General features: G+C 45.3%; 3 protein-coding genes across 3 annotated transcripts in view; 2 read left to right on the top strand and 1 right to left on the bottom strand.

Moving 5' to 3' along the window:
* The window catches only part of LOC100864844 (zinc finger protein castor homolog 1), a 201,577-nt gene that overhangs the window by 140,169 nt on the left and 33,908 nt on the right, over positions 1-27,500 (bottom strand). The window contains exon 2 of the mRNA XM_086909288.1: positions 10,165-10,272. The gene's annotated coding sequence lies outside the window, so the exon portion shown is untranslated. The remainder of the gene's footprint in view (positions 1-10,164; positions 10,273-27,500) is intronic.
* Positions 20,127-27,500, top strand: part of Nmt (N-myristoyl transferase) — a 44,474-nt gene continuing 37,100 nt past the window's right edge. The window contains exon 1 of the mRNA XM_003694939.4: positions 20,127-20,430. Within this exon, the coding sequence (XP_003694987.4) occupies positions 20,396-20,430 (35 nt within the window). The 5' untranslated portion in view covers positions 20,127-20,395. The remainder of the gene's footprint in view (positions 20,431-27,500) is intronic.
* Positions 20,290-27,500, top strand: part of LOC105735879 (uncharacterized) — a 40,283-nt gene continuing 33,072 nt past the window's right edge. The window contains exon 1 of the mRNA XM_086909297.1: positions 20,290-20,430. The gene's annotated coding sequence lies outside the window, so the exon portion shown is untranslated. The remainder of the gene's footprint in view (positions 20,431-27,500) is intronic.

Genomic DNA, 27,500 nt, shown 5'->3' with positions numbered 1-27,500 from the left:
CGTCTTTTTCTTCTTCTTCTTCTTCTTCCCTCCTCCGCCATCCCTTTCTCTCTCTCTCTCTCTCTCTCTCTCTCTCTCTCTCTCCTTCCCCGATTTCTTGATTACATTCCTCTTTTGTCTCCAGAATTCATAGCTACGCCTTTTTCGTCGTTTTATCGCGTCGAACGACCTCTCTCTCTCTCTCTCTCTCTCTCTCTCTTACTCCCTCTCGTACAAATATAGAGATATAGATACGTACTGTGGCTCGAGCATTAAAGTCAGCCTTCGCGCTGCAAGAGTCATTTGCGGATAATTTCCCCCTTATGAATATCTTTTCTCGAAACGCGTCCGATCGTATCTAATCGCCTCCTCGCCGCTCCTCGCCGATCATCTCCCCCTCTCCTCTCCACACGCGGGGTGGCGCGATACTTTTCGAATCTCGATACTTTTTTCTTTCCGATCCATTTCTACCGATCTAAAATCTCTTCCTCCTCCCTCGGTTCGTCCATCGTTCTCGGCTGGAAATTATGCTATTTCGAAATTATAACATCTGCGATCAGGGGCGGATGTAGTTTCGTCGTCGGATTGGGGCAGCGATATATATATATATATATATATATATATATATGTATGTATATATATATACATATGTGTGTGTGTGTGTGTGTGTACGGTCTATAGGGGACCATTGTTTTTCTGGGCCAGGTAATAACCCAGGAAGCAAGGGGGGAGGGGAGGGAGGGGGAAGGGAGAGGGGTATAAAATCGATCCTCGAAAAAACGCATTTCGTTCCTCCGTGCTCTCGTGATCCGTGATCCAGATTGATTAGCGAGCGAATCGTGAATCTTCTCCTCCTCCTCCTCCTCCTCCTCCTCTTCCTCGCGCTGTTCTCGCGATCTTTGGCGGAGAGGTGGGGAGGGGGGGGGGAGACGGAGAGGGAGATTGTTTTATCGGAGATTCCATGTATTCTAAACACCGATAAATAATCGGAGGGATCCGATAACCAGTTTCGGTAAATTAATCGTAAGGAAAGTTTAGAGTTGGATGGGATGATAATGGCTCGGTTATGGAAAGAAGTCGAATTTTTCGACCACGAAACGATCGAATTTTTTTCTTTTTTATCTAATCTAATCGCGCGATTAAAGATATTTAAATCGGTGACACGCTTACGATTCGTTGCCTCTATCGTTTCGTACCTTTTATCGACACGCTTTTTCGCGTTAAAAAGATAAATTTTTAACGATTTATACATCTACAATAATAAATATGCATCTAAATCGGAGGGAGAGGAAAAGAGGGAAAGAGAGAGAGAGAGAGAGAGAGTGGAAATTCATCGAGATTGAAAATTGAGGAGCGGCTCTCTCTCTCTCGAAAGGGCGGCCTGGCTCGAAGGAGAGGCGAGGAAGAGGCAAAAAGAAGTAAGAAATAAAGAAGGGAATAAAGAGCGGGAGGAGGTATCGGGGTAAAAAAGAGAAAAAAAGAAGGAAAAAGAAAAGAAAGAAAGAAAGAAAGAAAGAAAGAAAGAAAGAAAGGAAAAGGAAAAATAAAAGAAAAAGATGCAAAAAGAGGTAAGAAAAGGGATCGAAGGTTCGAGGAGGAGGAGGAGGAGGAGGAGGAATCGCGATACCATAATATCGCGGTTATACCAGGGTCTGTCTCTTTTCAAATAATTCAAAAACCGGCCGATCGAACATATATTCCTGAGCCGACTCGCAGCTCGCACCGTGTAATTATCGTAGAAGGGCCCCAACAGACCCTGAATCGCTGAATGCTCGCAGTGGTGATCAACCTTGGACGAGCGGCGATCGTCGAATGGCTTACACTTGTTGTTAAATCGCTTGAACCGATAAGCCCAATTATCGGTATCTCCGCTAATAGATCGATTTTATCATTGCCGATCGCGTTAAATCGCGTTCCCGAGAAAGAAGAAAATGTCCACCTTTCTTTCTCGTCTCCTATCATTCCTCCTCCTCCCCCTCTCCCTTTCCCCGTGTATACGTTTAACAACTTCAGATTACCACGTGAATAATCTGATGTATCGTTATTGTATGTATGCGCTAAATCGTAAGTTCAAACTTTCGCCATTTTCCTTCCACACTCTAATTACGATCTATCTATTTGACGAATAAGAAGTTTTTCCCCAGTTTCTTTATCACGGTCTCGGTTATCTCCGTTATAAATCACGCTCGATAATGCCGATAATAATTCATCGTCCTCCCCTCCTCCCTCCCTCCCCGTTTCATTCGTTGAATCCGCGGATTCGACGTACAAATACGTACGTACGTGTGTTTCGAAGGAATTCGAAAGTCGAGGGGAAAATCAAGAAAAAAAGAAAGAAAGAAAGAAAGAAAGAAAGAAAGAAAGAAAGAAAGAAAGAAAGAAAGAAGAAGACATTATCGCGCGATGTTAACGCGAGACGAGGAGAGCAGACGAGTCGGGGAGCGTCAATTATTCTCACGAAAAGGAAGATTAAATAATAAATACCGGTTGGCAGGGCACGAAACAATGGAAGCATAACCGAGACGATAAAATTTCAAGATCGGGACCGAGGGTGAGGGGGAAGGGTGGAAGAAGAAGGGAGGGAGGGAGGGAGAGAGAGAGAGGATCTATGGATCGAGATTTCGCGATTCGCACGATGCCGCTTGGCTACGATCTGTTAGATCATATTATACGTTTGTCCTTTACCTTCTCCACGGGGGCGGTGCAAGGATGCAGCTGCGGACTCTCCTCCTCAAGGTCTCTCTCTCTCTCTCTCTCTTTCTCTCTCTCTTTCTCTTTCTTTCTCCCTCTCTCTGTTCACAGGCGAGGATGTTCCGCGCGTGCACGGTCGGCCGGATTACCGTTTCGCCTCTCTTAGGAGCGCGCGATCGCGATCGATCGGTGTCGTAAGCGCGCGGGACAGACGCGGAATTCACTGTCAAGAAATCTTGAGAAGGGCGATCAGGAACGGTTTGGAGAAAAGTCGGTTGAACGTGCTCGCCACGAGAAAGGGAATTTGCCGCATTCTCGATGGAGAACGCATTGTTCGATCGGTTCGAGCGTCACGGGACAACAACGCGAGATGTGTTTTTTCGCGTATTTTCCCCTTTTCTATTTCGACTTTTTATCCCGTTCCGTTATCTTATCGATAACAAATTTCGGTCATTTTCGCAATTCGTAAAAATACTCGCGGGTTTCCTTATCGTTGTTCATCTATCGCCGCCGATTAGAAACTACTTCTCATTAGATTCGATTTATTATCTCGTGCGCGGCCAGAATCGAATCTTCAAATTCTTAATCCGTGGATAAATAACAATTTCGTAACAATTGACCTACGTAGAATTAACCATTTGTCGCCATCCTACATTTTATTATTATACACGTATTTTCATTCTAAGCAAATTCTATTCTATTCTAACTATTGTCACTCAATCGATAAATATTCTTCTTAAATATTTAAATACGAGTGCAAAGCGTTAATATCTGGTTAGATGAGGACGTTTCAAATTTTCTTCCAAGTTGGTGCACGTTCGAAGGGTTGAGCGCGGAGCAGCAGCTGGAATCGGCTTCCCTTTTTTTTTTTTTATTTTAAAAAAGAAGAGAAATTGATATTCGGTTAAAGGGAGAAGAGGGACGCGCTCGAGAAAAATATATGCACACGAACGAAGGGGGGGTGGAGGAGGAGGAAGTTTTCGATGGGTTTCTCTGGAAAAAGTTTCCACCAGTTACGACGATATTTAAATATAGTACAGTAATCTGGGCCCCCTCGTGACCGCGTCTCTCGATCTCGTTCCCACGACAATATGGCGTATATATATGTGTTGTGTGTGTGTGTGTGTGTGTGTGTGTGTGTGTGTGTGTGTGTGTGTGTGTATTTGGTGAAAAACAAAAAAATCCTTGAAGGGTTAGGTTGTTGTGGAGGTTCGAAGGCTGGAGTTGAATCAGGACTTCCGGCGCGACAAAAACTCGCCTTTCCTCGCGTTTCCACGGCAGGGAGACACAGGCAGATGGAATTAACACGGAATCAGGTACCATCGTGCCACGTGGAATGACTCGAAGATGCCGAGCGGGAATTACGTGGGAAACGGAAGAAACACGTGAAGTGGCACGATTTGTCTCTCGTCCGGACAAATCGGCTAAATTGGGGGATGACGTGTGGGGAAAGAGAAAGAGAGAGAGAGAAAGAGAGAGAGAGAGAGGGAGAAAAAGAAAACTTGTTCTTGAAAAACTTGTTCGAGAATAAATCAGGGTTTTAACATTTTTACTTCTTCTTCGTAGTTTCTAAAAATTTGAAATTCCGAAGAAGAATATTTACTGTGGATGAAGTGGAAATTAGAGAAGGAATGATCCGACTGGTATTCGACTGGATTGAAGAGAAAAAAAAAAAGAGGAAAACGAACGAGAAGCGAGAGAAACTTTTTTCGAAGAATCGTCGATTTTGATCGACGAGTGGAAGAACGATTAAAAACGTTCTCATGCCGTTCGATCATTAAGATTTTCACGCTGCCATGGAAACTCTTTCATCGCGATCTGATCGATGAATCGTACGAAGAAAGAGGCCTACCCCTTCTCGATGAGAAACGTACGCGCGATTTGGAGAAGCGAGAAGGGAGGAGGAGGAGGGGAGGAAAAAAGAGAAAAAAACGCGCGATCCGAGGAATTCGAGAAACGAAGAAATCACGAATAGGTCGGTCCTCCCCACAAAGAGAAAGAAGCGGTAAAAAAAAAAAAAAAAAAAGAAGAAGAAAAAAAGGCGAAACGATCAGGTACGAAGGTAAATACAAACGAGAATGATTAATCGATCGGTGGATCGGAGTCGGCCCCCTGGAGTTTCCCCGATTTCGTCGGAACCCTCTTTCGTTGCCCCATGCGGGGTGGCGTTTTCTCCTTTTTTTTTCTTTTTTTTTTTTCGCAGCGACCACGGAAATACAGGCGCAAATTACCAAAAACAGAGTATTCCAAAAATATACGCGCTTCCCCGACCGGAAATCGATTCTCGCAACCCTGGAAAATCGTGGGCGAGCCGCTTGTCAATCCGTGAAATTACCTCGTTTCCCACAAACCCACCCGCTCCGTTTCCCAATTTTACCAACGATGGAGATTCGACGGAGAAGAATTCGAGATAAGTCTTGCGAAGCGCGACAGACTCGACTTCGTTCGATTCGTCGTACAAATACGAGTTTTATGTATATATATATATATATATGTATATATATATAAATCGGATGACGCGTTCTCTCGAAATTTCGAGAAGAAAGAAGACCGAATCATTAGAGGGTATATTCCGAAATCTAAAATTATAAAAGAGAAGGATAAGTGGCGTGGAACGATATAGGGCCATGTGCGCGTTCCTTTCTTAGGAATCGACAGAGCAGAGCAGAACAGAGGGAAAGGGGATGATGCTCGGTGCCTGCTGTTTCTCAAGTCCCTATCTCGGATCCGGCTTTCGTTCGGTGTCTGAACACCACCAAAAATGACGAATACGACGGAGAACAGGGAAGAGAGAGAGAGAGAGAGAGAGAGCTGCTTCTGGCCGGCCGTGATATCGCGGGCCAAAATTACCGCGTTCTCAGTAACTCGTGTTCCGATCCGAAAAACGAACGTGGCGAGCCCCGTTTCGAATTAATCGAATCGGGCCTTCTCGACGCGTCTCGTATCCGCGTCGTGAAACGAAAACGAGGCCTCGAGTGGGTCTGGAGGAGAAATTTACAGTTGAATCAGAAGTGGCGGGATTTCTCGGATCGGAAGAGCCACTAGACTCGCTGCTACGAAAGTGAGAAGTTGGCGCGGGGGTGTTGGAGAGAGCGAGGGGTGGGGGGACGGCGTGGAATTTAAAGGGCGAGACGACTTCAAAGGGTGCAACGAACTCTCTCGAGAGAGAGAGACGTCGACCAGTCGACTCGAGTTTTACTTTCGTGCGTTCTAGGAGGATGATGATTTTCTCTCTCTCTCTCTCTCTTTTTCTTTCTTGGCAGAACGATATCGAGGACGCGTCGACTACGATCTACGTGAAAAAAAAAAGGGGGAGGAAAAAAAAAAGAAACGAACGCGGATAATCGCAAACGGGGATAAAACGGGAAGGATAAACGGGGATCGAAGATTCGAAAAGTCATCGGACGAAGGAAAAGAAATCTTTCTTTCTTATATTTTTCCCCCGGACACGTGTAACCGTTCAATGGTCTCCATTATCTCGGCCTATTTTTACAGTGACTCCTTCCTTTCAAACAGGCTGGATCCTTTCGTTTCACGTACACGGTTAGATCCATAGACGACACTAAGCCGATCCACGATCCCCGAAACAGGATTTTTTTTTTCTTCTCCTTCTCCTTCTTCCCCCTCCCCTCCATCCTCTCTCCCTCTCTCTATTCCTTCTCCCCCCCCCTCTCTCTCTCTCTCTCTCTTCTTTTCTACGGGGCCTTGGTAAGATCTCGGGAATTTCACGCGAGTCACGTTTCGAGCGGGGGATCACGCCTCGGGCCTCTGACTCGAGATTTTTCAGACACTCCGCCCGTGAACCGTCCCTCTCGGCCACTCGAAGCTGTCCGAATTCAATTACCCAAAACAACTGCGGCGGTTCGAACTCGGACGGATTCGGGTGACGGAAACGGAGACAGAAACGTAACGAACGAAGCAACGTCTCCCTCTAAATATTTGCCCGCGATAATGGCTGTCTCCCTGCCGCCTCCAACTGTTCGCGTGGGAGCCGGCCCAACTTTCTCACCGAACTCGTCCGTCGTCCCTTCCCTCCCTCTCCCCGATCTTTATTATCTTTCCCGTCCCGAACGCGAGTTTCGCGTCAACCACCGCTCTCTGACGACTGTCACATTCCCGCCACCGCGCCCATCCAACGCACTTTGCCAGCCCGAACACAAATGGAGCATGCCTCGAATAAATAACAGAAACGCGAGTTCGGAGAAACGGTTCCACGCATTGTATATATATATATATATGTACATATATATACAATATATATATATATATCGAGCAAAGGCGATAGGTAGACGCAGCAACGTTCCACTCCGCTCGAGTGGACGAACGTACGACGAACGAAATATACTATATATCCATAGAGAAGAACGAATTCGTCGACCCTTTCCCTCGTCTCGCGATCCTTATCCGTCTCTCTCTCTCGTGGTATTCGAACGAGCACAATGAGCCCGAAAAAACCTCCCCTTCCGCGTCTCTCGAGAAACAAACTCGAGAATCCCATAAAGCGGGGTAGCAATAATGGTTTGCGTAACGATTGGTGGACGCGGGTCGAAATCGGGTCGATCGAGATAAGGACCCGCTCGCGGATAATATCGAAACTCGGGCGACGAGCACGGTTCACGCACACGCGCGCGCGAAGCTGTGTACGATCGCGAGCGAGCGCTCGCCTCGAGTCTGGCCGACCGACTCGTATACAGCTGTTACGTGGCAGCTGACGGGGAAAAAAGGGGTTAAGAACCCCGGATAGAAGTCCGTGATGGAAGAAAGGAGAAAAACGCGCGAGAAGAAGAAAGGAGGGGATCGAAGAAGAAGAAGGACCTTTACAGGGACGAGAAAGGGGTGGAGAGTAAGGGGACAGACACAGAGAGAGAGAGAGAGAGAGAGAGTCGGGTAGAGTAGCAGGGCCATTGAAATCGATCGAGGGATCGAGGAAAGAAAGATCTCCCTTGGTCGGGCGAGCTTCGCGATTTCTGGATTTCCGCGTCTTTAGTAACTCGAGAAGCGAAAACAGTGGGGCAGGTAGGTTTCCAGCAGAAAGGGTGAACGTAAGGGGGGGGGGGCGAGATCGAGGAGGAGGAGAAGGAGGAAATCGAATATCCCTCCTGTGCGAACCCTTTCAATCTGTCGCGCGTTTGAATGAGGAAGGACCGGGGGGAGGGGGAGGGGGAAGACGTACCGTTTAACGGAGAGAAAAGAAAGAGGAGCGAAGGAATGTAAGAAAGAAAAAAAAAAAGAAAAATAAAATTGCGCAAGATGTCATCTCACAATATTCTATCCCCGTATTATCGTTCGATACTGCTCCTCCTCCTCCTCCTCCTCCTCCCCATTCACCCCTACGGAACCCTCGCGCTACAGTTACCTGATCTACGCGCCACCAGCTGTGTTTTCTTAAGGGATTCCGAATTTTCGGACTTACCTAACCGAGCTCGCGCGTCTCTCTCGATACTCGAACTCGTTTCTTTTTTCTTCTCTCTCTCTCTCTCTCTCTCTCTCTCTCTCTCTCTCTCTCTCTCTCTCTCTCCGTTTTTTTTTCTTTTTTAGTCGGTCCACGCGAAGCCGGTTCTCGGCCCCTACGAAAGGCAGCAGTGGCTTTTGATCGGGTTTGACGGTAGATCGTGATACTGTCCGCGCACGGAGAGATCCTGATCCTGCGGCGGAATATCCTGGAGCACGCGGTGTCGGTTTCGTTCGTGGCGATCGCGTTCCAACGGAACGAAAGATCGGGCCAGCATCCATTAACCTTTTCCTCTCGTTCTTTTTTCTTGTGTGTGTATACGTGTGCGTGCGTTCGTTGTTTCCACACTCTTCGACGTTATTTCTCTCTTCTTATTTTTTTTTTTTTTTTTTTTTTTTAAGCGGAGGTTAAGTTACACGATTATTTATTCGCGAGCGACTGACGGTCGTCGCGTTTGACGCTATTTCGCTAAAATATCCACTTGCGTACGTACTTGGATACGTTTGTCTGGATACGCGCGCGGATTTTAAAAAAAAAAAAAAAAAAAAGGAAAAAAAGGAAAAAGAAAAGGAGAGGAGAAATCGATAGAGGAAAGTTGAACGTCCCGTGGCTTTTTCCCATGGCTCAGGTATAAACGAAAGGTTCCCGGGGTTCCTGCCTCAAATCCAGGATCTTGTCTTTCTATTTGAATAAGATTCACCCTGTTTATCATTTTCTACGATTTCGACCCTCCGTCTCACCCTTTCGTGCGGGACGGGTAGCCGCGCATAATACGTAAAAATCCTTTCCCAAGGGGTGAAATGAACTTCCTCCCCGCTTTCTTTCTTTTTTTTTTTTTTTTTCACCCTTTTGCTCGTCAGTTTCCAACGTCAAATTAGAATTTCGTACGGACCGGCTGGATAAAAATTCCATTTTCACCTGGGCCTCCACCCTTTTTTACCCCTTTCTTCCCCCTCCCTCAAACGTAATAATAATAATATCCCCCTAACTTACAATGGAATCTTTCCGCCTGTACCGCCGCTTAAATTCCGTTATTATCCCTCTCCGTATCTTTAGAATCGTGGAAGATCGAAGAAAACGGAATTTTTCGCTCGACGATTACCTCTCGATCTCGATCGACCCCCTCGACGAGGAGAAAGAGGGAAAGAAAAAAAGAATCTCGACTCGAGGACGGGGATTCTCGATGCGCAAAAAAGGCGGAGAGATTAACGTGAAAAAGGGAAGAAAAAAAGGGAGCGATTTTTCGAGGAAAACGTGGAGGAAAGGAGAGAATGACAACGTGGAATGACAAATGGATTTTCTGGACTCGATCCAGAACCCCGCTAAAAATCTGGCCGTGCGAGAGTTTTGATGGATGGAGAGGCGCGATCATGTGTAGAAAATTCGCGCCGCGAATCACACATTTCGATCGAACTTTTCGAATCGGGAACCGTTCGAAATCGGGCCCCGTGAAAGCGAGTCGGGATCCTTCTACCCCTTTTTTTTCGCCCTCTCCTCTCCCTTCCATCGTCTATCGTCCTGTCTGTCTCCTCGGCCGGACTATTTATTTTCGCCGTGTCAAAACGAGTGACTGATGACGGGACGATGCTAATTCCACCGATGTGGGAACCGATCGTTACCGGATCGGTTACCGCTGTTGAATGACAAAGATCGTACGATTTCGGGCCGATACGACACACACGAGAGGAGAAGAATCGATTTGGAGAAGAACCGCGAGCCACGAGTACGCGACGAGCTTCTCGGACTATGCGATGGGAGGGGAGGAGAGACTTAAATGGTGGGACTGAGTCATCTTAATTAATTGGTAATTAAATACCGGCAAAAAAGGAGTTAAACTCCGTTAAACCAGTAACTCTCGGCTCGAAGATGGGCGCCGATAAAAATGAAAGCGAAAGGATGAAAGTGAAAATGAAGACGAAAGAGAAGGGAAGGGAAGAAAATGAAAACAAGAGAAATGCGCACGCGCATGCGAGACGCTCGAATAAAAAAATCGAATATAAAATGCAATTTGTTAAGATAAACAGATTGGTCCATAAACTCACGAATTCTGACGAATTGGCTGACAAGGGTCTCCATTAGTCGGTGTTCGAAGGAAACGCCGATGAGCGTGACCGAACCCGTCCAAGCATCCATCAGATGATGCGTCCTGTCTGAAACAGAGAAGAAACGATCAATTTCTCGGTGAGCAGTAAAATACATGTTATTTCTCGTAAAGTGGCGTCCATCGAGAAAGAAAGAAAGGAAGGAAGGAAGGAAGGAAAAGGAGAAAAGAAGAGAGAATCCTCGGATCGTTCACCGGATGGGAGAAAAAAAGGGGAAGGAACAAGAGGATCCGCGCCGGCGGAGAAACCAGAAAATCAAATATTGATTCTCAGTTATGCGCGTGTAGAGCGTCACGCGATGCCGGTCCGCCTTTATTAAGTGATTACTCTCATTAGGTTGCACGCGATGCGCTTTGTGCCGGCCGTAACAAGCCGATGGGACACACAAAATGGCGCGCCCCGTTGCTCCTTCTTCTTCCAGGGCCACCCCCTCGCGTTTCCGCGGGAATTCAGTCAAAACCGGACTCTCCCTCCCTCCTTTTCCCGCCAAATTAACGAACGTCCACGATCGTCCTCGCGCCACGGGATCCCGTCCCCCCCCCCCCCCTCCCGATGTCGAGAAACGGAGACGGAATCCGTTCGATCGCCTCGAGTTTTGCTTTTGATATACGATCCCCGTTACATTCTCATGAAAAGCAATTTCCTACCCTTTACGATCTATGCAAAATTGATCTTCCAAATGGAGTAACAGACGCTGCATCCCTCGTCACCCTAGTTACGGGAGAGAGGAGACCTATGCCCGTCATTAATATTCGAACTGGAAACTTTGCGTCCCTGACGCGAGGATGGAAAACAAGCTACTAGATTTATTTCTTTCTTTCTTTTTTTTTTTTTTTTTTTTTGCAAAATGAACAAAATTCTCTCTCTCTCTCTCTCTCTCTCTCTCGCTCTCTTTCGGTTCAATCGAAGCAAAGGGACGAAGAAGCGGAAAACGTTTACTCGAGCGAGTTGGAGGAATTTTAAAAGAACGTTGCATTACGATGAATTAGTTGATCGTGTGGAACGAATCGTGGTCGCCTCTATAAATAATCGGCTCGAATGGGTCTTTGATCGGACCGAAGGGAGAGCTAGAAAATTACGCAACGACCATTAGCAGTTTCGTTCGCGGTGTCTGGCCGCGACTCGCGTCCACGGCACGACGACGACAACGACAACGACAACGACAACGGCGGCGGCTCGGAAAGAGAAAAGAGTAAAAAAAGAAGGGAAAACGAGGCGTGTAGTTGGGAGAGTTCATCGATCGACCCGCGAACTGATTAGCCCCGAGGAACTCGGTGTGCGGTTCGCTCGCCTTTTTTGCGCCGCGATTTTCACCGCTGCTTATTTTGCCTGTCCCTTTCTTTCTTTCTTTCTTTCTTTCCTTCTCTCTCTCTCTCTCTCTCTCTCTCTCTCTCTTGCCTCGCGCGGAGAAAGATCCTCGTGTCCCCTCTGTGCTCCACGATCGAACCAGCGACGCACGCTCTTGTCCATTTGCTCGTCATGGTTTGAATTCTTACCGACCGTCCGACCGGACGACGAACCAGCCATTTGGAATTCGATCAGAAATACTTAAGGTGGCGTCTGCTCTCCTTCATCTCTCTCTCCCTCTCCCTCCCTCTCCCTTTTACTCTCCCTTTCTCTGCTTATCCTCCTCGGCTCTCCTCGTCCCTCCTCCTCTCCCTCCCCCCCGCCGGCCGTAAGTCACCAATCAGCCCCCACCAAGGCCTTGGCTGGCCGGCGTCGTCCGACGTCGGGTGGACGCGAGGTCTTTCGGCCTCCGCTCTATCGGGCCCGGCTGCTCACTACCGATTCCAAAGGCTTCCGAAAGAATTTAAATTAAGCCAGCCCGGCATATCGAACTGGCTAAAATTAATTGATTTATGGACAAGCGCGGTTCGACTTGTGCTTCGTCGATGCTTAGTCCCGTCTCCTCGCGAGGACGCTTCGATGGTTCCGGATGACGGCCAATTACCGGCCAAGCAGTTCGGGCGCGCAAGAAAAATCGGACGGTTATACCGGGCGACGTCGCGTCCTTTGCCATTGGATACGATCGAGATCGGAGGAGGATGCATTCCTCTTCTTACCGCCGCCACTTTTGCGAACGGACGATGATGATGAGGGGAGGGAGAGGGGTGGAGGGTGGGGATGTAAGTTGGATAAATCGGGCAATTAAAATTTTCTATTCTTCTCTACTCTTCGTGCACGCGAAATGCACGCACGCGAGCGGGACGAAGTGGAATGGGACGAAGGAAAGCGAATAAATTTGGTTTGGATTTTGTTTCATCTCGAGAAAGAATACGTTTCGACGACGAAACGATTCCATGGACGGAACAACGGATATTTTCGGTGAACCTCGGCGAATACTGATTGTTTTTTTTTTCTCCTCACCTCTCCCCCTTCGGTCAAAAAGAGCCCGTGAACTTTCGATGAAAGGTGGAAGCTCATCAATAAGTTATGCACGCGTGCACATTGCCCTTTGAAGTGCCGCGCTCTCCCGGGCTTTTAACCTCGCTCAATACGATTCGACGAGTTGAACGATCGAGGAAACTACGATTCGAATGCCGAGAAATTTCCGACAGACACCCCCTCGATCGTTTTAGTGGCAATACGTGAGCTTGGTTGTAATGATTAGACCTCGGACGAATGAATAACTTTGATGCATATTTGAAAAGCGGAAACAGCGTCCCAAATACGTGAATATACTTGAAAGTTTTATACGATCGAGGATTTTACTTGTTTGCGCTATTAGTATTATTGAGAAAAGGAAAAAAAAAGAAAAAAGTAAAAGGGATTGTTTCGTCGGAGAAAAATGTTTCGAGATGATATAACGTTTGGTTCGATTCGAGCTTTGCTGCCATCTGACTTTGTCCCAATTTCTATGCTTTGAAATCTATCTATCTATATAAGGGAATCCATTAATCTTCAGCTGCTATAAAGGTATTAACTGTTGGTAAGGTAGAATTCGTAAAAAATTCACGATCGTAAAACTACTAACCACTGAGACGTACAAATTATTTGAAAATTCAAGATTCCATTATAAATTATTAATTAAAAATTATAATTAATTTTACGAATTAAAATTATATTAATTAAATTATAAATTATAATTAATTTATAAAGATTATAAATAAATCTCTAATTTATATAAGTTTTATAAATTTGTTTTTATAATTATTGGAAAAAAATTTTTTTTAAAAAATATATTCCAAATTCTAATAATTTTATACAAAAGATTATATTAATTTAATAAGTTGAATAAAGTATTAATAAATACTTTAATAATTTAATAAAGTATTAATAAAAAATTGATAAAATTAATAAGTTAAACAAATTATAATATTATAAATAATTAAATTATATATATATATATGTGTATATTATTATTACATTTTAAATTTTAAATTATAATTAAAATTATACTCAAATATAATAATTATTGTAGAAGAGTTTATATTCTGTAAAATTATTCGAGTCGTTATCGATAGAGCGCGTGACTTTTATTTATCGAGCCACGGTTATCGAATTCGCAGTTCCGTCTCGACCGCCGTGCCATTTAGACGCGTGGAAAACACATTCGTCCAATTTCGTATATAATTTAAAATCGTATCTAAATTTCGAATTTACAGTACACGCGTAATATTTACGCGACTGTTTATAATACGTACGTTTTATTCGCGAACTTTTTAAATATGTTTATTCGCGAATATAATAAAAATTTTCTTTCCCGAATATTTAAAATGCGCACGGTAATATTTACATGTGCATCTACTCGCGAATGTTTATAATTCGTACATTTTTTTGTAAGCGTTTTAAAGTATTTTAATCGTGAGTGTATAATTTTACATGTTTATTTCGCTAATGTTTATATTACGTCCATTTATTTGCGAGTTAGTGTTTTAAATACACTTATTTGTGAATGTAACATTTTCATGTGTTTTTTCGAGAGTGTATATATTTTTAATACATTCGTTTAATTCATGAGTGCACCAGTTTTCGCGATTTGGACAATGAATATAATATCGCGTGTTAGCTACCAACGGTAAGTTGAATACCTTTTGATAAATGTTTGTATATATTTTAAATATAAAGCAAATATATTTATCTAATTATTTATTAACATTATTGTTATGTAATGTTATATATATAATATTATAATATATAATATATATTCGTTCAGTTTACGATTCATCAGAAAGAATGCAATTAATTTAAAATATTTCAATATTCAATTATATTACAAATATTTATTTGTTTCGTAATTTATTCTGTAATTTAAGAGAGATCATTTTTTTTCGCGTTTGACATTGTAATTCAATATTTTTAATTTTTAATTTTTTATCGTTATTCCGATTTTAAATTAAATTTCGCGATTTTAACATCGGTAACGATTATCGGTAACGATATAGATATTTTGTAGATTTATAACAAGGAAATATTACGAAATATTTAAATATTATAATTTTCAATATCCTATTAATTTATAATTTTTATAATTCTGTTAATTTATTTATATTTTGTCATTTTTTTATGAATTCATATTATTAAAGATTTATTAATCTCATTAATTTGACAAATACCAATGAATACAAATTACAATAATAAATAATTTATTCGGTCCAAATTTATTATTAAAACCAATCGTTTCGTTACGATTAGATAGACGAGAGCTATTAAATAATAACGCAATATCGTCTAAAGTAAAGTTAAATTAAAAACAAACTAAAAATAAAATATTACGTTACGAATGCAAACAGATATCGGAATGAAATTCCTATAATACGTAAATCATTTTCACGTTAGAATGATATACGAATTCCTCCCTCTTCGTATAATTCGTGCATTAAATATCGCGATAATCAATGCCGCTTTTATTCGGTATCGTAACTATTCTCAATTAACCACCACAGGTTAAAACTTGACTTTTAACGCGGGCGAGCAACAGATAATAGCTTTCAGCCCGCACCACATCACGCGGGATACATACATCTGTGGCATTTTATTTCGTAACTCGTTTTCGAGTTTCACGTGTCGTGCCGATTAAATCACCTGTCGGACCTTTTAAATCCCTACCCATCGTTGAAATCGAATTTATTCCAAAATAAAACTTCTCGACGAAAGTTTTCTCCCGTAAAGAAAAAAAAAAAAAAAAAATTTCTCGTGCAAATATCGATCTTACTATCCGAAGGTATACACGGAGCGCCCGTTCCTTTACCATCGAACAGTACATTCGATCACGCGCAACGGGAAAATTTATCTCGATCTCGACGAACGAGAGTCGTGCATAAAATAATACGCGCGTGTAAGGATCTTAATAAACCGATTACAAGAGAATGCATTAACAACGTTATTATACGAATATTTCGATCCGATTGGCCACGAAGAGGAGCGATCTTTGTCCTCGATCGAGGACAAAGTTGTCGAGGATAAGTTTGCCGAAGGATCTGGAACAACTCGGCGTGGCAACTCGGTAATTGCAGTTAACGTGATTCCCGCGCTAGTTCGGTCGTCTTAGGCGTAACTTCGTCAACCGTACGGGGAAGGGGAAGGAAGGAGAAGGGCGAAGAGAGGGGTAATCCCGTGGCAAACAAGACAAACCGTAACAAAAGGTCACCACGAGCCCGTCCGCCACCTATCTACTCTGAACAGCGGCATCGGGCTCAACAAGTTTGCGCGGAGCAAAGGAACATAGACGCGGGCAAACACGGTGTACATTGGTGGGCACAAACACGCGGGCGCGGCTTTGCGAGTGTTGAAGAGAAAAGAGGGAGGGAGGGAGGGAGGAGGAGGAGGACGGTGAAAGGAAGAAAAGGACGAAACCGGTGGGCGAGGATGGGTTGGTTACTTGAAAAACGAGAGTTTCATGAATGGACATTCATTCAAAAAAAGCCTCTTATGTATATATACACACGCTCTGCCTCAAAGTACGTAACGTTGAAGAGGCTTTTTTATATATATATATATATACGTGTACGTGTATGTACCACCTCTACCATCATCCACGGACGATTCCAAGCCTCCAAGTGAAAAGAGGAAATAGGGGAAGGCCGGTGATGTAGAGCACGGTAGAAAAAGCTTTCTCCCGAAATCGATTGCGCCTTCGCTCGAGACCGTTCGGGCTAATTCGGCCGGGATCGGTTGATTTCAAAAATGTTCGATTTGTGCGAGAATGGACGCGGTAAACGCGTAATTACGTTTTCTTCTTTTTTTCTTTTCTTTTCTTTTTTTTTTCATTCCATTCTAAAAAAAAAAAAAAAAAAAAAGAAACGAAAGAGAAACAATTCGTTTCTCTTGTATTTCGAGCGGAAAGTTTCTTCTTCTTTTTCTTCTTCTTCTCCTCGCTCGATATTCGAGATCGGTATCTGGAATACGATCGATAACGGTTGAAACAATAATAAACGGTCACGGATGGTGGAAACTGTGAAACAATTCGTTAACCGCGTTATTCGACGTATTTCCCCGGGAATTATTGTCGTGGCGCTTAACATGCGCCTGTATATCACCATTGGACTATCAAGATAGAGTAAAGCTTGGTGGCTGTAAGTCACCGGGTTCCTCCTGGGAGGTGCACGACTGCCAACTTAGCTACACGATAAGGGACACGTTGAACGTCGATTGTGTTCTCATCTTTCGGAGGGAGGAAATTTCATTCCCCTCGTCGAATATGAGCCGATCGTATCGGAGGCAAAAAGAAGGAGCTTCCGGACTTTCTTCCCCCACCCCGTAAAGGGGAATTATAAAAGGCATTTTTACGAATAACCTGGACGGGAATAAATCTGGAAATGGGAAAGGGAGGATTTGTCTAATCCAAGATCGTACTCGGTACTTCTCATCTTATAACTCGTTACGATCGGTGTTTTCCTTACTGAAGAAAGTTGGAATATTTCTTCCTGTCAGGCGGTGTTATTACGTCATAACTTGTCTCCCATTCTCGAGGATCCTCTCTCGAGAACGGAACTCGCTCCGTTCACCGTCTACTTGCAACGCGATAGTGAGCGAAAGTTAATTGGCGAAAAACGAAATAAGTAAAAAAAAAAAAAAAAAAAAGAACTCGAACGAATACCTGGAATTGGCGCAGTCCAAACTCCAGAGAGACCCAAGCTTTGAGAACTCTAATTATGATAAGGAGCAATAGCCGTTGTCAGGTTCCTTTTATCCGGAAAGTACTACGCCAACTTAATTATCAGACAAAGTTGGTGAAGGGAGGGGGGAAAAAAAACAGGCCTATATAAAGTCGCTTTTGACATCGGGGAACAATGGATTCGAAGGATTTCCCGTCCCGTTTCCCATTGGGAGGGAAGGAAAACAGGGGGAGGGAAGGTTGGGGAGATTCTCGAGGTTGCCCAGTTCTCTCCAAGTTGGCGGTGGGCCGAAACTCGGGGAGCGGGCAGGCTAGAAAAGACTGGCCCACGACGAAGTGCATCCCGAGGGAATCCAATCAGAGGAGCATGCTCGAAGCGTCTAACCTCCGCCAACCTCTCGAGCACAAATCTCGAGCACCTCTCGACGAGGCTCGACGAATGGCCGGAATAAGATTTACAGCATCCCGTGGAAAAGAAAATCCGGGTCTCCTATTCAGCGGGGAGCTGTCAAAGTGTAATCAAGAAATTCTGATTACATCGCCACTTGGATCGATCACTGGTTGCTTTCTATCCGCCGAGCAATGTTCACCACGTGACTCGAATACCTGTCGCCCAATCGAAAATATCTTATCCAAGCGAGCGAAACCCATCCAACGGATTCCAACGAGTGAACGTAGACACGCAAGTCCGCAATAATTTCATTACATCCTTCCATCTTCCACGTATTAATGCGAGCGAGCGCGACTCTCACGGCATCGCTGATCCATATTTCTGGATTGTATTCCGACGTTTGCTCCCCTTCCCTTCCCTTCGTCCCCCTCCGATCGATTCGAGTTCCATCGAGAGGACGAGGACAGCGCGGGATCGAAGCGAAAAAGAACGAAAAAGATCAATACTCCCCGCGTCCTCCATTCACTGACCCTGACTCTACGTGGCAACCCCATAAAGGTAGCGAGTCTTTTTTCATCCGATGGACAGAAAGCAGGAATGGGGTGGGAAAATTGGAGCGAGCGTTACTCAAGATCTGTGTGCGTGGGTATATAGCCACGGGTAACATCGTCGTCACGCGATTCAATCACGTAGCATAACATTCCGTTAACACAGAGCGTGCGAGATTCGTGTTAGATTTCCGAGACACGCGTCCGACGGACGTGCACGGAGTTGGTGCCGTACAAATCTCGCGAAACAGGCCAAGTGTAATTGGATGCTCGGCTCGTTTCCGAATTTTTTGATCGTCCCCTAGCTTTGTCACGGTAAAATACGGTAGAGCGTTGGTTTCATCGGTGGAAAGCATTTAATGGCGACAGAGCGATCCTTGCGAATTAAATATTTAGAACGAAATAATTTCGCGTTTCGATCGAATTAAAATTACATTTCTCTGTGTTCGCGGATGTTATTTTTCGCTTCGACGAAAAAAAGGTACGATGGAAAAATTGTCGCTTGCTAATTACATCGCATTATTAATTCAATCGAAATTTAATCAATTCGAATTTTATTACCTTTATTACCCTTTTATGCGAAGAGATAGATTTTTTTTTACAAACGAAACGTATTTTTCCATCCATAAATATCAATACAATTTAACAAATTACTTATTCGATAGATCGTTACACGGATCGCGAGAAGAAACTCGATAATCTAATTTCCCGCATTTCAGGATCGTCCTCCCTTTGAAGAGTGGCACACGGTCAACAACGCGTGGAAATCCTTAGAGTAAAGCCAGAGATCAGCCAGGGGACTAAATCACGAAGACTCATGGCTTTGCAAACGGCGCGAAGAGGATCAAGAGTACAACGCCGAGACTCGCTGTTTGATCACCTGCAACGTTGAATCCAAAGGGAGGCGGAGCAACGTTCGCGATCCGTGACAAACGAACGACAATTATTTCTGAAAATAACTCGGGGAGAACACCGAGTTATTTATATCGTCGCGGGGCAAAAAAAAAAAAGGACAAACCATTGCAACGTAACGTTTCGAAGCGTTGAAAACTTGGATATCCGTAATTGTTCGCGATCCAAAGAAAGTCGACGCGACAATAGGACCACCACGTCGAGAAACTAATCCCTCGACAAAGTCGATCGATCGTTTTATATATACGTACATATATATATAGGCGAGAATATCTTTGGTTTTCGAGATGCGTGGAAGAATCGGTGGAAGGATGAATTGAAGCAGCGACAGGGTCGCGCGGCGATAGCGTGGACAATCGAGCATCTCTCGTGCGCGACTCGTGCGCGACCCCGAAGAGAGCGTTATCGAATCGAGGATCTTCGCAGATTTTCGGGGAGGTTCGTTCGGCCACGGATTCTCCCGGGCAGCAGCCGGCACGGCTCAGTGTACTGCGTGGCAGCCTGGACCGCAGGCGCCTCCAGTCGAGGGCACGTAGTTGGCGGTTGCGTGGCTGTGCCGATGCCAGTGCGCTTTTTCGCACCGGAAACTCTGCCTGCTATTTCATACGCTGCGCCGAAGTGTTGTACGGAACGGGCGAATTCCACGGCGCGGAGAGATTTCGTCGAGGGATAATCGTGCACGAGAGAGAGAGAGAGAGAGAGAGAGCGAAGGGTATCACCTGGCGACCCAGCAGCAGCTGATCGCAACCTCGGTGGTGGTGGTTAATGAAACGTCTACGCGTTCGAGCGAGATGAAACTCGTCGAGGAGACGAAACCCGAGAGTTTTCGAAGACTGGCGAGGAGGGAATTGGACGGAGAGAGTTGGGTCGAGCTAGGAGGGAATTGATCGGGGATTGGTCGATCGATATTATTATTCGACTGCTCGTCGAGGAGGGATCGAATTCTCGGCTGGTCTCAACGTTTGAACGAGGGGGATGCTGGCTCCGATTTGTGGTGCTGCGAGCAGTATACGCCGCGTATACGCGTGTGCACGGAAGATGTACGACAACGCATAGACAACGTTGCGTGGTGTCGTGGTGGCGCGCGATTCCACGTTTGCTTCGAGCGAGCAACAACAACGGTGTTTGTGGCCGAAAGAGCGATAAAAGGGGACTGACGCGGTGAGGGGGGACGGTGGCAGCGGGAAGAGGAAGAGGCGAAGAGAGAAAGGAAGGAGGCCTGGAGAGGAGTAATGATCGTGACGACGACGGTCGCGCGAACAAATGAACACCTCGGCACAGCGTTCGGGATATTCCAAGTGAGTAGTCGGAGGGAGAGGGGGGGGAGGGAGAGGGGGATCCTCTTTTCTCCCCTTTCTTCCTATTTGGAAAGAGGCTTCTTCTTCTACTATCGTTGAAGGGATCGCGCTCGATCGCGAAAGAAGGGAAGATCTCTCCTCTTGCGCGGTTATCGTTACGAATCGGGAAAAGTTGTCGAGGATTAATCGAAAGGTAGTGGAAGGGACGATTATTCGACGATGGGTCGGTTGGCTTCTTCTATCCTCCCGCGGAGTCAATTTCATTTGCCACGTTGGCTCGAAAGAAATCCTTCGAACCGAAAATTGAGATGAAACCCATTTTACCCAAACTGGTTCGACGAATCCTCGGGGGAAATTCGATGAATTTCCGACTCTCTTTCTCTCTCTCCCCGCTCCTCCCTTCTCCTCCTTCCCCTCTTGTTATCGTCGCGCCGCTACTTGTTCGCAATTTTCGTTCCGATTCGTAGCTACGAATTCGTTCGAAACGAGGGAGATAGATACGCGTTTCTCTCGGATAGGCGAGTTTGCCGCGAAATGCGACGCGCGGTTGGCATTGAACCGGCCCAATAACCGGCGCATCCTCGAGCTAGGTTCGTGCTTAACGAGGATTTCTCACGGCTGAAACGCGCCGCTAAAAATCTCTTCTCCGTTCCAACACGTTCCAAACTCGGCCGTGTTTAAACACACGGCGTCGAGTCTTCTCTGCCTTCTTCTCCCGCCGCAACGATGCGTCGTTCGAATAGCCTCGCGAATATCCGATCGTTTCGCTCTCTCTTTTTCTTTCTCTTCTTTCCTTCTTCCTCTCCTGCGAGAGAAATATAACGCGACGTGTAAGAGGCGAGAAAACGCGAGCGAGAGGAAGAAGAAGAAAAGCGAGCGATTTCTCGAAGAAGAATGTGCGGAGATAAAAAAAAAAAGGAAAAGAAAGAGAGAGAGAGAGGGAAAGAAAAAAACAATCTCCACGGACGGGTTTCGAGATAACGAAACCTTCTCGAGTCTTATCAAGAGAAAAGTTGCGGATAAATGGGAATTGAATATCCGAGAAAGATAGGGAAAACGTGTACAACCGAGATAAAGATATATATCGGAGAATAAAAGTAAATCCGAGAACCGTGGACTTGCTCGTACACCTGTACAAGGAGGGGGACGGCAAGTTTTCTCGATAACGTTGCGGCTTGTACGCGGAACCAGCGTACTATTCGTCTCTCTTACGTTCGAACGACGGAGAAGCATTAATATCCGTGATTCGACAACGGTGTTGCGTTATTTATGCGATAAAAACGACACGATACCTCGTGATCCTTGCAATTTCTCTCTTTCTTTTTTCCCTCGCAGAGATTTCGTCTCTCTCTCTCTCTCTCTCTCTCTGTCTCGAGCGATCGATCAACCCGATTCGTAACGTGTTACAATTTATATACGGGATCCGTAAGAAAAACGACAGGGCGCGCTTCTTTCCACGTCGAAATCCGGAGGATCCGATACGAAATGGAGAGAAGTGTCGCGAGCAGAAGAAACTAAGGCTGCAAAAAAGGAACGTCGTCGGAAGAAGGACGAAAAGTAGATTTGAAACGTTCGAGAGACAGAGTGAGAGGAGACTCTCTCGTTTTTACCATCGTTCCAAAGTGCACATTTCTGTAAGACGGATTCGGAAAGATCCGCCGTTGTATACCCTTGTATCTCCCCTCTCCAACCAGCAGGAGTCGTCGTCCACGCGAGGCATCGAGACGAAAACTCGCTCCTCCTTTCCAAACTTCTCGATCGCTCTCCCCCCCGACTCGAGCGAGCCGACATTAGCATTTAAATGGCGAGGAGGGAGCGCGGTTTCCGAAACTGTACTCGCGGGTTTTACGCGAGTCGGTACGTGCGAACGAGATTCGAAGGGGAGGGGAATAGACAGAGGTCGCAAAAGTAACTTTTACGACGTTTTAAGAGGCGTTCGTAACGAGCGCCGGTTACGGTATCCGGTTACAATGGACCCGGCCCGTATTAGCATTTACACGGGGTTAATTGGCTTTATCGCCGCGCCGCGAGAAGATAAAAATACACGTTGCGCGCTGAATCCATTAAACGTGGAAATTGGAGATCGCAGGGGGGATGTTAAGAAAGTGGGTAGATCGAGAAACGACGATAGGTGTATATATATATATACCCAGGGATATCGTAATTTTCGCCCTCGTTCGACATTCGGTTATTGTCATTTCAGATTCTCGGGAATTCTCGTTAAAATGGGGGTTAAAATGAAATCTAGATCCGGCCGAGGAAGGGCACTCGAGTGGACGGCGAAAGAAAACGACTCTCTCGTTTCTCGCTCTCTTCGACCGATCCTCAAACTCGATCGGATCCCTGCGCGAGAACGGGAATAACAAGGAACGCGTTCCCGCGACACGATTGATTCCATCGCTGGAGGAACGGGAGCGGAGAGAGGGGTATCAGGTGGGAAACAATGGATAAGGTAGAAAGGAAAGGCGAGGGGACGGGAGATGTAACTGCTCTTATTTCTTCCCGGCGTGGCCCGGGCCGGAAACAAAAGGCGATCCGACATCAAACATTCAAATTAGAAAACTCCCCCGCCGGTCCGGATTACCCCCATCCCTCCCCGCGTTAAACCTTGGCATCCTAGTTTTCGCGGAACCGCACGCGATTCCACAGTCGGCCGAGGCGCACTTTAAGCCTCGTCCCAGCCTACTTTCCACGATTTTCCAGACCAGTCGCATCGTATCGCCATGCCCGGCCTCGACCCTCGCCCACCGTGTTTGCCCTCATCCTCGTTGCAACACGGTCGCGCGCCCGCTATACATATTTGCTCGCGGTCAGAGGCGAGGCTGCGGCGTTAAAACGAGGAACACGAGTGTGTCCCGCGCGATCAAACAGGGCCGGGATTAGCGGCCCTTTCTTGCGGAGATTAAAACCGACCGTGCCACTTTGTTCCCCGCCTACCACCCTTGCCAACGGTTATTAAAATTACCCTTCCGCCCATCTCCATCTTACTCACTTTATCTTCCAGTCTTTTTCTCCAGTCTCTGTCCAAACTTGTTGTTATCTTGGGGGGGGGGGGGGATGAAAACGGCGGAATGGGAAATTAGAGCGATTTCGAAGTGGATGTCGAAGATTGGACGAGGGGAGTTGCGGTTGTAAGATGTTTCTGGAAGAAGTATAACCCGGAATACCGGGATGGAGATGGTAAAACATTCTTAAGAAGCTTATATAAACGCGGAAAAAGTTTCGTTACTTTTCGCGAGAGGTTTGTGGAGAGGAGGAACGTCCTGAAACGTAACTCGCGTATGCGGATTATCCGTGAACTTTTGTTTCGCGTAACGCGTGCAGCAGTGAACCCTTGTTTCCAAACTATATATACATATATTCTAACGGCATCTACTTCCAACTCTTCCTTTTGTACCGTGCTTTAATACCGTGAGCTATTATCGAGATTACGCGTGGTAATCTCAAGCAGTCGCGATCGCGATTGGAATGAATTATACGTTATACACGAATTTATCGAAAATTACGTTGCTCGAGTTCCATTCCATCCGACGCGATAAAAAGTATCCGGCATTTTTCCAATGCGTTTGAAAAGGAATTCGGACGGTGGATTATCCGGGCCTGGAAAATACTAGGAAACTTGGAGACGGATGTCTCGCAAACACGAGTTTTCGAAATTCGGCGACGCTCTATATCATTCCCGCGTGTGAGATAAATCTGCGTACCAGATGCTTCCGCGCGCGGACAACTTATCCCGGAAAAGTTTTCGCCGGAAATCGTCTTACTTTTCTCGAGAGAGAGAGAGAGAGAGAGGGGCAGATTTCTCCAACGTTCTCTCGTGCCGACGCATTTTAATTCGTAATTCGACGTAATTTCGCGTTTAATTTCGATTAAATTTTTTTTTCTTCTTTCCATCGATTGGACGGATTGTTTGTGTTTCAGATAAAACTCGTCAAATTCTCCTCCGTAAACGGATTTTGCGGTATAAGATTAACGGGGTAAACGTACGGGGACTCGAGATCGCTCCTGCGTCCACGATAATTTGCGAGAGGGAAGTTTACTCTAGTGCAACACCGTTTAGACGGATTCAACGATAAGATAAAGGGAAGGGGAATTTGGAGAGACGTGGATGGGAGTCCGGCCGCGTCTGGCCATACGCGGTATCGTTCCACTTTCCAACGGCAGCATCCACGCAGCGGGAGGGGAATCTGAAGTAATTCGCAATAAAAACGTTTCCGAGAGCCTGCCTCTACGTTTTCGCTTTTACGAGCTCTGACCAGGCTAGCCAGTCGAGTCAAAGTCGATTAAGTTTTCGCGCGCGTGGATATTCTCTCTCTCTCTCTCTCTCTCGTCGTTTCCTTCATTTTTTTCCCTCCCGCGCGGAAAATGGAATTTTCCAGGCAACGCGACTCGTTCGATAAACGTAAACGTTACGTGTAAGCTGAAATTGACTTCGCAGCTTCGTGTGAGACGTGGCGGTAATTAGTTCCGCCGGGTCTAACGTTGCTCGCCAAGAGCCAGGCCGAGATAGAGGGGGGGAAGAGAGGAAGGCCGAAAAAAGAGAGAGAGAGGAGGAGAAAAATAGGTGGAGCGAGCACGAGTTGATATACGTTTCGACGGCGAGGCGGAGTTTTAAATGAGATTCAACGGAGGGGGGGGGGGAGGGAAGAAAAGGTGAAATTGTAGGTTTCGCGATCGAACGGTTGGATCGGGCGCGAACCAAATTCGAGAGGAGGAGAAAGAGCGACCCGGTGTGCTTGCAATTTTTTCTTTTTTTTTTCCCCGAGGTTTATCCACGTCGCGATCTCTCATTGTTCGAGATCCCTCCTTCTTCCAAGCCCTCGTTCTTACACGCACAAACAAAGAGGAAACGTTCCCGGGAAATACAAATATCTGGCGTAGCAGTAATTAAAAGGAATCCGAATGCGCCGGTCGTCCGTGCTCGTTCCGCGGATGGTGCATCATTTCCTTGCCGTTTGTCGAGCCTGCAATTGACCTATCTTCCATCCCTTCGTTCCTCTCTCTTTTTTTTTCTTTTTTCTTTTCTTTCTTTCTTTTTTTTTTTTTTTTTTTACGACTGGAACCTAAAGAACTCGTCGAAAGTCGAAGAATGTTCGCGAGGATAAGAGAGAGAGGGGGGGGGGAGAAATAAAGAGCACGTGCATCTTTTTTCTTCTTCCCTCTCCTTCTCTCGCACCTCCCCTCCCTTTCTTTCGCAACGAAACGAATCAAAGGCTTGCTCGAATCCTTCTCCTGGTCGAATTCCCCCCCCCCCCCCTCTTATATTCTCGTCCTTTTTGTCGCCCAAATTATCGTCCCTCGAACTTTCCCTATTTTTACCCGTATCGGTTAGATCCTTATTTTATACGTTCGATTTTATTTCCCTGCTCGAAATTGAGAAGGGAAATCGATCGAAGAATACGACGAGCCGTGATCGCGATAACTCGAACGAATTCCGCTCGAATAATTTGTCTCGTTTTGAACTCGTCCATCGTTAAATTTTATCTCTCGAATAAGAAATTAAAAATAAACACATATATACATATACACGCGAGAATCATCCGTCTACGATTGACTTTTTCTTCGACTACCGCTTCGACCAACACTTCGATCCTCCACGGTTATTCCGAATTCAATTTCATCCCCGGCAGTACTCGGTTCGTCGGATAAATGCGAATCAAATATCACTGAAAAAATATCGTTCTCGAATGTTTTATTTCCGAAGAGACTTATTTCCTACTCGCTCGCGCTACCATCCTTCGAAATACACATCTAATGTGCAATTAATAGAAGAATTAATATAATAACGATTTTACGAAGGAATGAGAACGAGAAGGGAAAAAGAAAAAAATAGTTTCTCTATTTCGATCGAAAAAGTTTGCCGATGTAAATTCGAAAAATCCCTGACCCTGATAAAAATCTTCCTCCTGATGAAAAATGCTTTTCACGCTTCTCCAACAATGACAAACGTATATATATATATATATATCTATTTTCGATTGCCAAGCATTCTGTATCGTTTAACTCCCTGACACTTTTCCACGTCGGCACTTTTCACCTTTTTACTCCGATAAAGGGAAGAAAGCCGGTCGGTATTTCTCCGCGATCGAAAGAGAGAGGGGGAGAAAGGGAGAAAAGGGGGCACATCGTGAACTTCAATCCTATCAGCTCGGCTCCGACTATTCCCCGCATACCTTCCTCTCTTAAATGATCTTTTTTTTTCCGAATTCCGCAAGCCGATTCGACGCCCGCTTTAATCAATTCTCATCATCGGTACACACAGCACCGTGAATACCGGGACAAAAAAAGCGAAAGATTTTTCGCCTCGTACGTACCCTTCTTTCTCTGTGTCGGTCCTTTCGATTTTTCAAATTCTTTTTTTTTTTTTTTTACAAATTCCTATTCATCGCTCCTTCTCCTTCTCTCTATCGATTCTTTCCATTTTCCAAATTTCTTTTTTACCAAATCCTCCTATTTATTGCGATTGTTCCTCGCTCGTTTTCCTTCTCTCTATCGATTCTTTCGATTTTCCAAATTCTTTTTTACCAAATCCTTCTATTTATTGCGATCGTTCGTTTTTCCTTCTCTGTATCGATTCTTTCGATTTTCCTTCTCGCAAAGTAGCTTTACAAATTCTTTTTTACAAACTCTTATTTATCGCGATTTTTCTTCCTTCGTTTTCCTTCTCTGTATCGATTTTCCACGTTCTTTCTCGCAAAGTATCCAAAGTATTTATCGCGATTTTTCCTCCCTCGTTTTCTTTCTCTCTATCGATTCTTTCGATTCTCCAACTTCTTTTTCGCAAACTATCCAAAGTATTTATTACGTATTTGTTCCTCCCTCACTTTTCACCATCCGCAAGCAAGCTTTTAACCTCGATCGTCATCGTTTCACCGCGCAAATGATGTTTTCCCGCTCCGATTCGTCATTACGCGATTTTTCACCCCCGATTCACGCACCGGCAACCAAGATACCGCAGAAATTCCGTTACAAACGTAGATTTATAACAGCAACCGCCGTCGAGGTTACCCTCTTTTTACCGGCGTTATTATTGTTACTTCCGCTCTCCCCGCCGTACGTTGTAGGATCGT

Source organism: Apis florea, unplaced genomic scaffold (genome assembly GCF_048593485.1).
Source record: "Apis florea isolate Af1SG1 unplaced genomic scaffold, ASM4859348v1 contig_3081_pilon, whole genome shotgun sequence".
NCBI lineage: Eukaryota > Metazoa > Arthropoda > Insecta > Hymenoptera > Apidae > Apis > Apis florea.
The sequence above is the reverse complement of the archived record's forward strand: the minus strand, read 5'-3'. Positions and strand labels throughout refer to the sequence as shown.